General features: G+C 35.9%; 1 protein-coding gene across 21 annotated transcripts in view; it reads left to right on the forward strand.

The window, feature by feature from the left end:
• The window catches only part of Gphn (gephyrin), a 396859-nt gene that overhangs the window by 181856 nt on the left and 197823 nt on the right, over nucleotides 1-17180 (forward strand). For all 21 annotated transcript variants that reach the window (XM_036205531.1, XM_036205519.1, XM_036205528.1 and 18 more), the window contains 2 exons: nucleotides 11594-11660; nucleotides 15558-15830. In XM_036205531.1, the coding sequence (XP_036061424.1) occupies nucleotides 11594-11660; nucleotides 15558-15830 (340 nt within the window). The remainder of the gene's footprint in view (nucleotides 1-11593; nucleotides 11661-15557; nucleotides 15831-17180) is intronic.

Consider the following 17180-nt stretch of genomic DNA (forward strand, 5'->3'; position numbering starts at 1 on the left):
TATCAGTAGAATATTCAACCCAACAGCAAAATACAAAACTTAGAAAGTTCTAAGGGAAATTTAAAAATAAAAATTTTAAAACAAAAATTTTAGACCTGTGGCATGCAGAAAAGGGTTATAAATCCATCATCAATGGGAACAGTTTCATGAGTTCCCACCACTACCTGAGGGGTTAGAAGCTGTTAATGATTGCTGGGAGAGGGAGAGTCATAGTTCTTGGTGGTGTGGCCATTCATACATTTCCTCTACCTAAGTAAATAACATCCCTATACATGCTTATGATAGCAATTAATTAAATGCAAAAAGCAGCCTTCCTTCCCCTTCCTCCAGAAAAAGACCTGAAAGTAGAACAGATGACCCGGTAAGAAGGGGTTCAGTTGGAAGGGGAGGATAGAGGGGGAAATAAGATCAAATTACATAAAATAAAGATTGGTAGATCTGTATTCATAAAAATACTTATATATGGTTTTCATTTTTGTAGTCTTATCTGTTTTTAATGTCAAGTGAATGCTACTTTCTAAACTGAATTGTGAGATATTCTTTCCTTTTCAATTACCTGCATGACTTTATGTAAACTATATGCTAAATGTTTTAAACCTGACATAGGTGCTGGAAACGTGAGTTTGGGTTGTCCAAAAGAGCAGTAAGTGCTCTTAACCACTGAGTTATCTCTCTCTCCAGCCCCCTTATGTTTTTAACTCTCATAGAATTATACTATCTTAGTTAGGGTTTCTATTGCTGTGATAAAATATCATGAACAAAAGCAAGTAGGAAACAAAGGATTTTTTCACCTCAACAACTCTCAGGTCAGACTTCACTGCTGAAGGAAATCAGAACAGAAACTCAAGGCAGAAACTGATATGGACACCATAGAGGAGTGCGGCTTATTGGGTCACTCCCAACAACTTGCTCAGCCTACTTTTTTAGAGAACTGAGGACTACCTGCCCAGGGGTTGCACTGTCCACAGTGGGCTTGGCCTTCCCACATCAGTCACTAAGAAAATGCAGCATAGATTTGCCTGGAGGCCTTTTCTCAGTGGCTAGTCCTCTTCCCAAATAACCTAACTTCTGCAAGTTGAATGTAAACTAGCCAGGACATATGCTTTCTTGAAACTTTTTGCAATGTGTACCTTTATTTCTTGTCATTACATTTTGTACTTTACAGAAATTTGTCCAATTCATTTGAATTGTCTAATTTATGCATATGGAGTATTCTTTGTCTTAAAGATCATTACTAATATCCTGATTTGTGTGAGTGTGTGTTCATAATCCTGTGTGTGCATGTGAATGTGAAAGCCAGATAACCTGAATGTCATTCCTCAGGCATTGTTTATCTTTTTTAGGAGGCATGATCTGTCACTGGCCTGGAACATGTCAAGGAGGCAAGACTGAGTGGTTAGCTAGCAAGCCCCAAAGTTCTGCCTATCTCAGACACCCTGACTGTGGGATTACACAAGGGCATGGCAGCAGGCCAGACTTGTTTTGTTTTTTGTTTTGTTTTGTTTTGTAGGATTTGGACTCAGGTCCTCATGTTTGTTACCATCTGAGCCATCACGTCAGCCTCTGTGTATACTCTTGATATTGGTAGTTTCTATGTTTTTCAGTCTTGCTTAAATTAAACTTTTTCAATTTGATGGTTTTAAAGAACCAGTTTTTTTTTTAAGTATTCTCTATTATTTTTATGTTTTAAAACTTACTGGATTTTATTTTGATTTTATAATACTATATCCTTCCTTCTTGATTTGGGCTTGCTTTGATCTCCATTTGTATTCTGAAAGTGGAAGTTTATATTTATTTGAGAGATTTCTAATGTAAGCATGAAAAGCATCCATTAGTCTGTTATTTTGTTTTTGTGTTTTCATTTGTTTGAATGTTTTTCTTTCCTTTGAGCCTTATTCTTTGATTTATGGGTTATTCTTAAATTTGTCATTTAGTTTCCCAAGCATATAGGAATTTTCCTGTCTTTGTGCTTTTAACTTATAAGTTGATTTCACCATAGTAAAAGAGAACACATGAGTCTTTCAAAATCATTGTGGTCGAATGTAGGATCTTTCTTGGTGACTGCCCCATATTTCTTGGATTAGAATGTATGTTATTCTGCACAGTAGAGTGTTCCATCAATACCCTCCTGTTTCAGTTAAGTGGTCATGTTGCTGAATTATATATCCTTTTGTTTTACTTTCTAATAGTATTTTATACACAAAGATGTCATTTATCTGAATTATACAAGGAAATCCTGGGTATTTACCCATCAATTTGAAAACATGCCCTTGTATTATCTGCATATTGGTGATTATAACAGTTTTATTAATAATAGCTTAAACCTAAAATGAACTAAAACATACTTCAGTACCTGAACATAAGCTAACCATGGGGCATCCATATATTAGAATGTTACTCAGAAATAAAAAATCAACAGTCAAGTCATAATAAGATGAGGGATACTTAAAAGCATACTGCTAATTGAAAGCTGCCAGTTTGAAAAGGATATATACATACATTCAGTTTTCATTTTGTCAATGCTGGAAATCTTAAAACTGTAAGAATAATAAAATGATCAATGTTCTCTAGGGGTTTAGTGGAAGAGGGAAATAGATGAATGGGTGATTCAGAGCTGACTTTTAGAGAGGGATATTTTATGATTCTGCCACCATTGGGGGTTATACGCCCAGAAAGCCTACCTCCCACTGCCACTTTCAGCAGCCTAAGAAGCCCAGAGGTTTAGAGACCTCTGCCAAACCATGAATCATGGCATTAGCACTGAAAATAATTTCAAGACTAGCCAGTTGATGAAGTTGAACTGGAATTTTACTGTGGCTATTTTAATATAGGCATAAGTGTAAGGAGTATAAGAAATGTAGTCAGAAGAATTTAAGACATATCCGAGGATGGATATGGCCTTCTCATGGGAACAGCACAGGTGGTTGTTTTTATAATAGTTGTATATAAGATTCTGGTAGGGTTTGAAGTTACTGTCTTATTACTGGGTGGTTCTGAAAGGGTACCTGGTGGGATTATAATAAAAAAGTAGACACCTAGCCTGCAAGGGATGTAGGCTATCTCTACTATATGTGGTTTGGGGTTTGTATGTAATGTCTGGGATAGAAATGATGCCCAAGCAAAACTCATATACATTCAGGCCTTATGCCATGATTATTTATATTCTAACAGATACATAAAGTATCTGTGAAAGGAATATTAACTCTATATCAGCCTTTAAGATAGACGGTAATTCTGCAGTGAATCTTGATTCGTAGCTACTGAGACTTTAATCAGTGTCTAAATTGACAGGTTTCTTTCTCTCTTCTTATGTCTACAATTTCTCTGTCTTCCTACCATGCCTCAATACTATAGAGATAAAAATATGGCATTAGATATGTGTCAAAACTCATAACTTTACATAACAAAGAATTTTAATATACACAGATTACCAGATACACAAATTAATAGATCTAAGAAAGGAATGCAAGTTCTATCTAAATGCTTTTTCCAATAAATGAAAACCAAATAGAAGAGGAGGGGAAGGGTCCTAGCTTTTAAAAAGTTATAATTTATTATAGTTTTATCTTCCTCCTTTTCTCTCTCCAAACCCTCATATATACCCTTCCCTGCATACCTTCAAATTTATGGCTTCTTTTTCGCTAATTGTTACTGTAAATATACATATACATTCCTAAATACTAGTTGCTCATATGTGTATGTGCAGTTTCAGGACTGACCATTTTGCACTGGACAACCAACTAATGTGCTCCTCCCTGGGGAAGACTACTTGTCCTTCTCTGGCTTTATTCAGTTGCCTGTAGTCAGTTGCTTGTAGTTATTTGTAGGGTTGAGGCTTCATGGCTTTTTTTCCAGTCCAATTTGGCACGTTCATTAGTGTCATCATAGGTAAGCTCACGTTTGGATTGTTATGTTGGTTAGACTTTATGGGTATACCTTCTGATATTACAAGGAGATAAACTCCCACAGAAAATTTCTTGGTCTTCTGGCTCATAACAGTTTTTCCACACCCTCTTCAACAATGCTCTCTGAGCATCCTTTGGGACTGGGCTCCACAACGCTGTGTTTTAATTGGCTGTAGTTTTCGGTAATGGTCTCCATCTCTTGCAAAAAGAAGTTTCCTTGATGAAGGGTGAGGACTACCATTATCTATATAAATAAGGAGAAATATTTATAGATTGTTGTTAGAAATTGTGCTGGTTTAGTAAATTACTGGTTGTAGATTCTCTTCCAGTGACCATGATTTCGCTAGCACTGAGGATATAGCCAGGTTTCTGGTAACAGGCAAAGTATCCCTTTTGTTGAGCTGGTTTTAAATATATTTAGAAAGCTGTTTGTTGGTTACCCCAAGGGTGTATGTGCCACTATTGCACCCATGATGTTATTGTGTCAGGGTGGTTATTGGTGTGGTTCATAGGAGTCATAGCTGGGTTGGACTGGATAAGATTGCCTTTCTCATTTGTAAGCTTACATGGTGCCTTCTGGTATCATGATTGCTAGTCCTCAGTTGCAGGGGTGGGGGGGGGTGTTCAACTCAGTTCCAGCTCAGGGGTCTCTAGGCCTTATTTCTGAAAGGCATGGTATGTTAAATAATAGGGATTTACTAGGGGGAAACTGAGGGCATCATCAATAGGCTGTATCCTTGGGGAGTCTCTTAGCCCAAACCAACTCAAAAGAGGGCTTCTGTCTGGGATTGAGGTTTTTGTTAGGTAGTTTTGACTCTTGGAGGAAACACCATCAGCCTAGTTGAAAAAAGTTCATTAAAACTATGTGTGTGGCTAGGTGGTGGTGATGCATGCCTTTAATCCCAGAACCCTGAGAGGCAGAGGCGAATAGATCTCTGAGTTCAAGGCCAGCCTGGTCTACAGAGCAAGTTCCAGGATAGAGCTACACAGAGAAACCCTGTCTTGAACAACAAAACAAACAAAAACCAAAACTGGGGGGGGGGTCTCTGTGGGGAGGGGTCTGTGTCTGTGTGTCTGTGTCAGTCTGTGTATGTATACTGAACTGAATTATATGCATTATAGGTTTTTTTAATAAGTAGTTAATAAGATTCTTGTGGCTTTTTTCAGACATCCTTATTGTGATTTTGCCCACTTCTCTTCTCCTATATTTATCTTCCACCCTCTTCCCTAGGGAGCCCCCCTTTTCCAATTTCCCCTATCAGATCACTTGTATCCTGTTACTATCCTCATCTACCTACTGTATTTGCCCCCCGCCTCCCCGCCACTGCCAAGGAGCCCCTGTTTTCTTCTTTCTCTGATCAGATCACTTTTACCTTGGTATTCTGTCTCTTTAGTACCCCACTCCCACTATCCCAGTAATAGTCCTGTTTTACTTTACTGGTTTCTGTGGTTACTACAGCCTATGTACTCACATGTGAAGATTTGGAGCCAGGAGCCTCCAATAATTGCTAGGGATGATAAACACATTTCGAGATATTTCTTAGCCATATATATAAAGTACTAACATTAAAAAAAGAAAACATGTATAAAGACCAAATGGATTTAAATGAAACAAAGATGATCATTGGATGACTTATTAACTTGAATCACCGTATCAATAGATTAAATGAAGGGGGAATCTGTAATTATATCAACTGATTCAGAAAAGCACTTTCTTTTTCTTTTTATAATTGTATTTTAGTTGCATTTCTTCCTTTCCTTTTCTCCCTTCAAACTCTCCCATATACCACTCCAGACCACCAGCTTGCCGTTATTTTTTATCAATTGTTATTGCATGAATAGTGTGTGTGTGTGTGTGTGTGTGTGTGTGTGTGTGTGTGTGTGTGTGTATTCCCAAGTATAACCCATGATCCGTATGATTTACTTGTATATATGTTTGCAGGGCTGGCCTTTTGGCACTGGACAACCAATTGGTTTGCTTTTACCTGGAGAGAGCCGCCTCTCCCACTCACAGCTTTACTTAATTTTCTATAGTTCTTTGTGTAGGCTTGGGACCTCATGGCCTTTTTCTCATGCAATTTGGCATATGATTGGTTTCATCCCATGTTCTGCTCACATATTACTAGATATTACTAGAGACAGTCTCACAACTAATTACCAGAAAAGCATTTAATAAAATTCCATACACGTTTATGTTCAGTGGTTCTGAGCAAACAAGGATTAGAATTTTTCTTTTTTTTTTTTTTTCTGGTTCCATAAGCTCTTTAATTGGTTCCCTCAGCTGACAACACTATTTCCCTCCATTGATGGACTTATTCTTTTGATACTCTTTTTTTCTTTTTAATTTTTTTCTTTATTATTATGTGTTTTTTATATTTTATACATCAGCCATGGGTTCTGCTGTTTGAAACCTTGGGCTTACACAGGGACACTTTGCTCAGTCTGGAAGGAGGTGACAGGACCTGCCTATACTGAATCCCCCAAGTTTAAATGAGTCCCCAGGGGTGCCTTGATCCTAGAGGACATGGGAATGGAGGGGAGGGGCTGGGGGGAAGGTGGAGGTGGGGTTGAGAAGGGGGAGGACAGGGGAACCCATGGCTGATATATAAAATTTAGAATTTTTCTTTAATAGTGTAAATGTAGTTAACAATTACATGTTACTAATATTCTTTTGTTTGAAATAAAAGTCCTATTGTAATTACTTCTACTCAACATTGTACAAAGCAAAATGCTTTGTATAAACATTGAAAAAGATAAAACAGGGCTTTATGAATACACACACCTAAATTTGGTAAAGATCAATAGTCTTAGAACCAGTGGATAATGACTTTCCTGTAGTGGCATAATTGGAGTCCTCTTTCAGCTAACCTTCCATATTCTGTGTACTCTAGCACCTCCCAAGATCCCAAGGCCACTTACAATTAGATCAGTATTATATACAAATAGCTAAGACATATAGGGACAGTGACTGAGATCAGATAAAAGGTCTAATGACCCTTTCTACCCCTCCCCCTCGTAGAAAACATCAAAATAGTTAACAGGCCCAATCCTGAAGGTTTCTTACAAGTAGTCACAGCTGATCTGATGAGGAATTGTGGCGGTCATAGTCAGAAGGCAATGCTATATAACACCTGAGGATCAAATTGCAAACCTTTAAGATGTACATAGTAGTAAGAAATGCACTTTATGCTATAATCCTGTGTGTGCTCACACACACTGGCATGTCTTTTTGTACATGGTATGAAGTGATGAATATATATATATATATATATATATATATATATATATATGTATGTATGTATGTATGTATTTAATCATATCCATATATGTATTAGAAGCATATAGTTTATGAAACTATCAGCAAGAGATCCTGCCACAATAATTAAAATGGAAAACAATTAAGGAAGTGACATGACTTTGACTTTGGGCCTCCATATACACCTGTACATGCATGCACCCACAACTCATATAAGCACATAGGTACATAGGCTTGTGTACTACACATACATATGAAAATTTTCTAGAAGAATTGATTTCCCACAAACCAATATTGTCATTACACCTTATATTCTTTCATTTCTACTTTTTAAAAGTGTAAATCTCAGCTGTGGAGTTGGGATATAGCTTAATTGTAGATATTTTTGCCTTACATGCAGAAAATCCTGGAGTTGGGGTTAGGGTAGAAGTTTAGTAATTCCAGCTATGTTTTACTTTTCTTTGGTTAAATAACCATAAAACTCTGTTATCTCATCTGAAAAGTAGAAATTATGAAAGCTATTCCATAGGGCTGTTGTTGGTGTGATATGAAAATTAAGTGAAGGGTAGGGAGATAGTCCAGTCAGTAAAGCATTGCCTGGAAAGCATCAGGTCTTGACTTCAGAGCCTCAGAAAACATGTACATAAGATGAGTATGGTGGCAAAAACTTATAATGACAGAAATCATAGTGTGGGGAGTGGAGCCAGGCAGTCCATGAAGCTTGCTGGCCAGCCAGCTTAGCCTACTTATCCTATCCAACAAAATGTGGAAGTTATTTGAGAAATGACACTTGAGGTTGTCATCTGATCTCTGTACACAAGTACACTTGCACGTGTGTGCACACACACACACAGAAAGACAGAGAGACAGAAGAAAAGAAAGACACAAAGAGAACGTTAATAAAGTGCATGTCAAGAAACAAAAAACGTAACTGTTAGATGTTACTTACTGTCAGCTCAATTTAATTGTCATAATTTTAATAATAAAAAATTCCCCTATTAATCACCTTCTGTCAAATTTAGGAAAGTGAAAACATGATAGAAATCAAAGTTGGATATAAAGGGAAATAAATATAAAAAGAAAATAAAGAATACTTATTAGATGCTGGGAAATAAACATCAGAAAGTAAAAAAAGATATCATGTCAATTTTTGTCTAATATATTCTATTATATGGGCTTTCTTTCCTTTCTGTTATAAGCCTACTTTAAGTTCATTTTTAAATATTATTCTTGAAATGGTAGTGCTTGGTAGTACTGAGCAGAATCCATCATTGGTCCCCAATGCCTAAAGATTATATTCTAGTCCTGTATAATGATTGTGTGACTTTCAATATCTAAGCCCAATGTAACTTTTGAAAGAAGATGGGTCAAGTACTTATGTGGTTCCTATTTTTTCATCTAGTACTTGATGTGTTATAATTCAAAAATTATGTTACTCTTTTTAATAAAGGAATTTTGAAAACTTATTAGCGAGTTTCAGTAATTAATACAGAATTGCACTGAGAATAAATAGTATAAAAACCAAACACAATCCATTACAACTTTTCTCACAGTTTTCCAAGCATCCAAATCAACTAGCACTCTTATAAACATCCAAATTACTGGATCCAGTTCCCATAGTCTTGGATAAACTGCAGACCAGTGCTTGGCCCATGACCTCTCTCCACTATGATGAGTGTCTCTAGAGAGTTCATTCAGGCTGCCAAATAGTGCTTCTTCAGTGCTGGTGGACAGGCCACACTATGGGCAACTTCCCACCATCTCTGTTTAGTATAACTCACCAATTAAAGACATATGGAGGCAAGGTTAAGTTCAGCAGTAGAGAGGAAGAGGGAAAAGAGAGTTGGGAGATTTGCATTTGTAAGTACCCAAATAACATATATAATGCTGGTCCAGAGACCACACATTGAAAACTACTGTGTATCAAACTAACATTTTCCTGTGTTGCTTCATATTTCCCACATAAACTACTCTTCCTTCATTCTTTCCCAAACCCTTTCCATCTGTTGAATATTTCCTTCATTAAAAACCACTCCAGTCTGCTTCTCCTATAACATTCTTCCTCATGCCCTCACTTAGAGATGTAATGCTTTTATTCTATGCTTTTGAGGCTAGCCCCACCTTGAACTTAGAGATACTCCTGTGCCTCTGCCTCCCACAGCTGGGACTAAAGTGTTTGTCACCTCACCAGCAGCAGTAGAGACTTTAGGAAGGATTTCTTTTTTTTTTCCTCTCAAGAATTTATCCCCTAGTAAGTTGTATATGCTTCATTGGAAGCTTATACATCTAAAAATATGGCCTTGAAGAGTTTTGTTTTGGTTTGTTTTTAAAAGGACACAAAGTTCGGTGGGAAAATGGATTTTGGAAGTGTTGGGAAGTATTATGATCAATATATATTGTAAGAAATCTCAAAGAACTAATGCAAAGTTTAGGAAATACAGTTTTTAATAAAAGAGTGAATTCCAAAATGAAATAGATAAAGGATGATTAGTAGACATTTTCAAATATATGCAAGGCTTTAAGTAAATGCTAACAAATTTTCCCATTCAGATTGTAAGACAAGAAAAATAAAATATATGACAATTATAGATTTTTTTAAAAAATCATTGACATAGAATAAACTCCATCATAAGAACATTTGTAAAATAGAATTACATGACAAAAAATTCTTACTTATAAATGTTTTAAAATAGCATAATTTCTTTTTCAAAGATAAAAATAAAATGTAACCACATCAAAATCCAGCCAGCCAGTGAGATAGCAGAATTCTAATTTTTATAATTATTAAAATATACTCCATACATGTATGAAATTGTCAAAGAACAATTTAAAGAAAACTTTTAAAAGAAAAAGATAACTCCGATGTTGTTCGAATCTTAGATGGTCTTTTAATTAAAAAAATAAATAAATAAATAAAAGAGCCAGATATCAGGGTGAAAGCTGAAATATCAGAAAAGCAAAACAGCCAGCCACTAGTTCTTACCTCTATGAAATCCTCAGTCTAAATAGAGTTCCTGTTTCCTCGTGCCTTATATACCTTTCTCTGCCCAGATGTCACTTCCTGGGTTAAAGGCATGTGTGCTTCTCAGTACTGGAATTAAAGGTGTATGCTACCACTGCCTGGCCCTGTTACCAATGTGACCTTGAACTCACAGAGATCAAGATGGATCTCTGCTTCCTGAGTGATAGGATTAAGGTGTATGCCACCACTGCCTGACCTTTGTGTCTAATCTAGTGGCTGGCTCTGTCCTCCAATCCCCAAGTGTGTTTATTAGGGTACACAATACATCACTACACTCAGGCCTTCTATTCTGGACACACAATTTTTTTGTTTTTTTGTTTTTTTGTTTTCCGAGACAGGGTTTCTCTGTGTCTAGTGCCATCTCCTTTTGTTTTGTTTCTAGCCAGCTGATTTAAACATGGAATTGAAGTTCTCCAGTGAAACAGGGGACCATGAATTTGAAAAGGAGTGAGGAGAGGGACCTGGGGGAAGGGCAAGAAGGGAAGGGAGAAGTATATAATTAAATTATAATATAGAAAAATAAATTTTTAAAAAAGAAATTGACCAGAATCTCTCAAAGACCTTTCTATATTAAAATACCTGTAGCTAGCAATGATTCTGTTTATGACTAAGCTCTCTTGCCTTTTCCCCCCAACAGCAGTTCATTTGTAAAAATCCCTGTTTACTTTCTACACTTGTTGAAAAGTTAAAGAACAAATCTAAACCTCACTTAACTCTTGAATGCTTTCTAATTTAGACTTTTTTTTTCCCCTGAGACAGGGTTCCTCTGTGTAGCTTTGCGCCTTTCCTGGAACTTGCTTTGGAGACCAAGCTGGCCTCGAACTCACAGAGATCCACCTGGCTCTGCCTCCAGAGTGCTGGGATTAAAGGCATGAGCCACCACTTTTGAACATTACTATTACAACATTACATATATTAATGCTCAGTATCCTTGAACTGTTACAATTTGAAAAGCTAAAATTAAACAAAAAGGCAGTTGTATAAGTGTCAGATTACTTTAAAATAGCTAGTTTATTCTGATTCAATGTTCAGTCCATTTTTTAAATTCACTGTACTAACCACTAATATAAAAACATCAGGGCCGGGCGGTGGTGGTGCACACTTTTAATCCCAGCACCGGGAGGCAGAGACAGGAGGATCTCTATGAGTTCGAGGCCATCCTGGTCTCCAAAGTGAGTTCCAGGAAAGGCACAAAGCTCACAGAGAAACCCTGTCTCGAAAAACCAAAAAAATAAAAAATAAAATAAAATAAAAACGTCAGTCAGAATGTTCTATATGTATAATAATTGATAATCTCTTACTATAACATTTTACTCCTATAATAGATGTTCTCATATAAAACAGTATGATTCGCCTTTGTTGAATATTTGTTGCAATTCATTATTTAATCCACTTTCTCTTTCTTTTCAGACCAGTGTGTGGAATAAGGGGGAAAACGCTGATAATTAACCTACCTGGTAGCAAGAAAGGATCTCAGGTAAGCATTCTTTACATCAGATGGTTTAATGAATGGACTTATAGCCAACCAACTGTAGGAGCAGACAACCCACAATCTGAGCATAGCACAAAGCTGCTCACTACTGACACTAATCAGGAGTTCAAGAGATTCCCAATAAGCACCCTCAAATTCTGTAATACATTAGGATGAATCAGAGAACTCACTAACACTTTATAGGCTTACAGTTATTGTTTATGGAAGGAAAGAATACAGATTAAATTGAGCCAAGAGAAGTGCATTGGAGTCCAGTTAACATACCAGATGCAGAGCTTCTGTCACCCTCTTCCTGTGTACTCAGGAAGTTATTACTCTCTTGGCATTGTGGCATCCTACATGGAATATCAACAATCAGATAATCTAGTTTGAGCTGTTACGTTTACCGTGTTTCTGTTTGTTTATTCATGCTAGCTCATTATATACTGTCCACATGGCTGAATTTTAGTCCTTATCCCTTTAGCCTCCAATATCTTTCAAAGGCAAAGCAATAGCAAAGTATGTCCAAACCTTCATTGTAGTTTACATTGTTAGGAGATGTGGTTGCCCAAACCCTCTAACAACCAAGAACACTCTCAGTCATAGCAGTCTGGTATCCTAGAAGTTGGCCTTCTAGTAGCTAAAGGCAAGGCTAGACTCTTTCTGTGTGATAATTAATTCTGTACTACATATGGTATGGTATGTCCTGGCCTTTGGCTAAGGCTTTTTACCAAACAATTAACATCCCTCAAAAAATTATATTTTAACACTTATTATATCACAACACAGCAATATTATCAATGAGAATATGCCTGATTTGCAAGCAGAAACATGAAATATGGTTAGATTTAGAGAAACAAGTAATCTACTCTTTAAAGACACTATATATATATTTTCATATTTTAATTATAATTTACTATTTTAATTTACTAATTTTCCATCTTAATCTTAATATTCATGCAATGCTATATAACAGCAGTTAGCTGAAACAGTTTCCAGTCATTTGCTGGCCAATCATTTTCTGTTGGTATTACACTTTAAGGAGGCCTAAATTTACTTCCCAAATATATTTGACCAAGAATAAATCAGTACTTCTATGGTAATAACAATGCCAATATTATAACATATCTAAATATAGAAATAGTACAACTGAAAAAATATAAAGTCCAAAGACAGTAGATTAAAATAAAGTCAGGCCTTCATTATGCTTGTCTTATGAAGCATTACATACCTTGTTTTGAGTCTCTTACATCTTTGAAGAGGTATAAAGTTCAACCACTATGCTGATTCACATTACCATTAATAGTATTGGGTTAACCTTTTATTTTGCAACAGGACATTGTCATCTACAAATTCATGTACAAGAACCACTCAATCACTTAAAAAAAGTTTGCAGGTCATTTTGGCTTTGTATTTAGCTATATATGTAGGTACCCTGAACCCCATAGGGCTTGCAGCCCATAGGCTAGGTGCCTCATAACACCTCCCACTCAGTCCATTCCTGTTCATATGATATGGTTACAGAAAAAGAGCTAGTGGATTATCTTTCCACTTAGGCAATATAGTATCATTCATTGTCAGATCTAACTTATCCAGGGCAAAAGCAAACATCAGGAATTCCGACCAAAAAAAAAAAAAAAATTAAAGATAATATTTAACATATTCTTGCTTAGAAAGTGTCCCCTATTGTGGCACCCACAGTTGTATTGTTGCTTGGCCACTTGTGTCAGATTAGAAAAAAAAGTTTAGTTATCATGGGGGAAAGGGTACATGTGTAAGGAAAAGCATTTAGTTAGAGTGTCTTTGTCTAAGTGCCCCTTTCCTTCAAAAGTGAACTCAACTAGTAGGAACCTTCCTTATTCATTTGCCTTCCTATATTGAATGTGATGAGACACTGATGAAGGCTTATAAGAGCCCTTCATACCATTTTCCCCCTATGTGAAGACAAAAGTTTGAAGCGCCCATGTCATTCTCCAAAGATCAAAATGTTAAACCTATTTGTATCCTCAGGAGTTACTGGCATCAATTTTAATTTGACAGTTATATGTGGAACTTGCCCTCTTCAGAATATTTTCCATGGCTTTCTATGGTTTCTGATGTACTTATTGACAGATTGGACAGTTATTGTTGACACTGCATGCTTCAAAGGGTGCAAGGTTAATATATCTTAACTTGGCCTATCTTGCTTTGCTGTAGCTATCTAGTGTTCACTTACTTCTTTGTAAGTAACCAATTTAAGCATCCAAATGGATTCTACTCAATTTCTAATCCTAGGAAGAAGCTCTTTGGATGGACATTGGTATATTTTACTTTAATACACACCTTGATATCCCAGGAATGACTTCAATATGTCCCATGCATCTATATCTTCAATAGATCAGTTTTTCATAGCTTTTTTTTTTTTTCCTGAACATGTAGCCATATGACGTTGAACACTGCTCCTGAGTTAGAAAAATAAGTATGTAAGTATAGCTGAGATACAGCATAGCGGTATAGGTTGTGGTGACAATTCACCGGCCCTAGGAACATCACATAGTTCAAGCATGAATTATTTGTTGTCATCTTCTTCAGCCACCTGCAAAGTTGGAACATTCCAAATGATGCACTTCACTAATGACAACTTCAACTTGAAGTGAGTCCTAAACCTACATGCTAATTCACTAAGACTCACGGAATTCACTGAAAGGTGTTATAGTTATTATTTACACAGAAAGGTGATATGGATTAAAATGAGGAAAGGGAAAGTGCATAGGGCAGAACACAAGAGTCACCTATGAAACAAAGAGCTTTCATTGTCTTTTCTTCCTTAGAATCACACCCATGTTACCATCCTGTCCTAGACACATGACAATGTACATGCAGAGCATTGCCAATGAGGAATACCAGCTTGAGCCTTTGGTATTCATAGTTTTCAGGGTATCTGGTAGTCAAAGATGCCAGCAAATAAAGACATTTTTATGAGGCATGACATTCTAATGTCTGAGTATAGCCTCCTACAAGCTGAAGGAAGATATCAAACCTCTGTTTCGTCAAGGTTATATTCTTTAACATACTGTTTAAACAGTAAGAAATTGAGCCCTACAAAGAGAATCAAAAGATTAGGCATTCTCCAAGGTATGCCATTAATGCTCCTAAAATTTTTAAGATATTTCTTCACCTCTTAGACTTTACTAAGGTGTTGCTTTAATGTGAAAGAGAAAGACTTCCATCTTTTCCTCAGACATAATTAGCTCTGTATTCTGGTTATAAGTCCTTGCCTGTTATCTTCTGGGGATGCGTTATAGATAATAATGGTACATGAAGAAAATATTATATTGACTTCTATTCACAACGTTTTACAATTTTATTTTTGTTTTTACTTATTGCATAGTGGTTTTTGTGATGACTATACTTGTATGCTTTATGGTAATAGAATCTCCAATCTGAACAACAACAACAAAAATTCTGGTCCTTAATGTGGTTTGTTAGATCCAAGTCTTGCGCTAGCAAACATTTTGAAAACTCTCCTGCCTTTCGTATCCTTTCTATAAAAAGCATAAATAAATCCAAAGTTGTATCAAAATTGTATTTTAAAAGCTTAGTGTACAGGGTTGGGGAATTTAGCTCAGTGGTAGAGCACTTGCCTAGCAAGTGCAAGGCTCTGGGTTTGATCTTCAGCTCAAGAAAAGAAAAAGAAAAAAAAAAGCTTAGTGTACATTCATCTAAGGACCATAACCTCTAACATGGAAAATACCATATGCTGCAATTTTTTTCATATTTCACATTAAAAAAGATATGTCAAATATGACTCATTCTTGAAATGGATGGAAATACAAGTCCAAAGTTAGAATCAGTTTGACTGCCACTATTTTATATGTCTCCTAAGAAGCCTAATTTTTATTCTTTTTTTGTCTTTGTGGGCAGGAATGCTTTCAGTTCATACTGCCAGCTCTACCTCATGCCATTGACCTTTTACGTGATGCCATTGTAAAAGTAAAGGAGGTGCATGATGAACTTGAAGATCTACCTTCCCCACCACCTCCTCTTTCTCCGCCTCCTACAACTAGCCCCCATAAACAGACAGAAGACAAAGGGGTTCAGTGTGAAGAAGAGGAAGAGGAAAAGAAAGACAGTGGTGTAGCTTCAACAGAAGATAGTTCCTCATCACATATAACTGCAGCAGCTATTGCTGCAAAGGTAAGTCTGCTGAGAGAGACAGAGTTCTGAAACACCCATGGGGAAATTACTCATTTCATCCCTCTTTCCATTTCATCCTTCCATAAGTTTAATACTTCTTGAGAGCATCCTAAAACTGGAACTTGAATATCCATTACGTTTTGTCATTCTGTTCTCTGTCCTGGTACAGATTGTTTGTAAGCACTGAAGTTAGTTTGTGCTCCAAGGCACTAATGAGATGCCAATTACCTATAGACACTATAGTGATAAATAATATGATTTAAGAACTCTTTAAAGTTGCCATTTTATTAAATATACAATGATTATATATTTAGAACATCCAAATTCCACAGATTAAAAAAAAAAAAAAAAGAAAAGTTAAAAGACCTCAGATAATTCTCGAAATTAGTTGGAAAAGAGTAATTTTAAAAATTTTGCCTGGTGTGAAGGTATAGGGAACCCCTAACAATTCCAGGGTCAAGAGGATCACATTACCACAAAAAAAATTTTTTAAAGACAAGTGCATAAGAGGGTTTTGAATTTTCCCCAACTAAATATTTACTCAATTATTGTCAAACACAATTTATCTTTGTGGTATAGAGAAGAAATTAATATATTTTCCTTTTAATTTAATAAAGTAATATTAAATATTAAGGTAACACCAGAGTTTACAAATTTTCTTCAGATGGACTTAGAAATAAATACAGTACAGTGAGATGTTTGAGTAAATTTGGTGATCTTAATGTCACATGTTCATCATAATGAACATGATTTATATTATTATTTATGCCTACTAAAACCCAGATGCTCTATTTTAATATCTTTAGAAAGTAGCATATCACTTTAGTAATGATAATCATTCATTGTTCGATATTACACAGGTTTAAAATTTAATTGCTATATGAAATAAATTGTAGATCACATTTTGGCTATGACCATAGAGGGGAAAATCTCTTTTAATTATTACAAAGTATTTGTTCTTTTATTAAAAAAACAGTGTAAGAGAATGATTACTTTGTTACCATTTTGCTAGCATTTAGGTTAATACTGATTTTCAATAGTTCTGAACAATAATCAGAAGTTATAGTTTTGTGGAAACTTTGATAAAAATCAAGGTATGAAAATATTTAATCAGATCATCTTTTTCAGCCTTACATATTTTCTTGATACTACTTTGTAGACATATTAGTAGCTGCAGCCAATAGCAGTTTTAAGTGTGTGAAGACTTTTCATATGGCTTAGTTCTGAATTCCTTATTGAAGATAAACAGATCAGAGTCACTAGCAATCCTTCTCACATCCATTAGACAGTCCTTCATTGAACACCACCAGATTTTGCCCGTAGACCATTCAATAATGCATTAAATCCTAA

This window comes from Onychomys torridus, chromosome 14 (genome assembly GCF_903995425.1).
Source record: "Onychomys torridus chromosome 14, mOncTor1.1, whole genome shotgun sequence".
NCBI classification, from domain to species: Eukaryota; Metazoa; Chordata; class Mammalia; order Rodentia; family Cricetidae; genus Onychomys; species Onychomys torridus.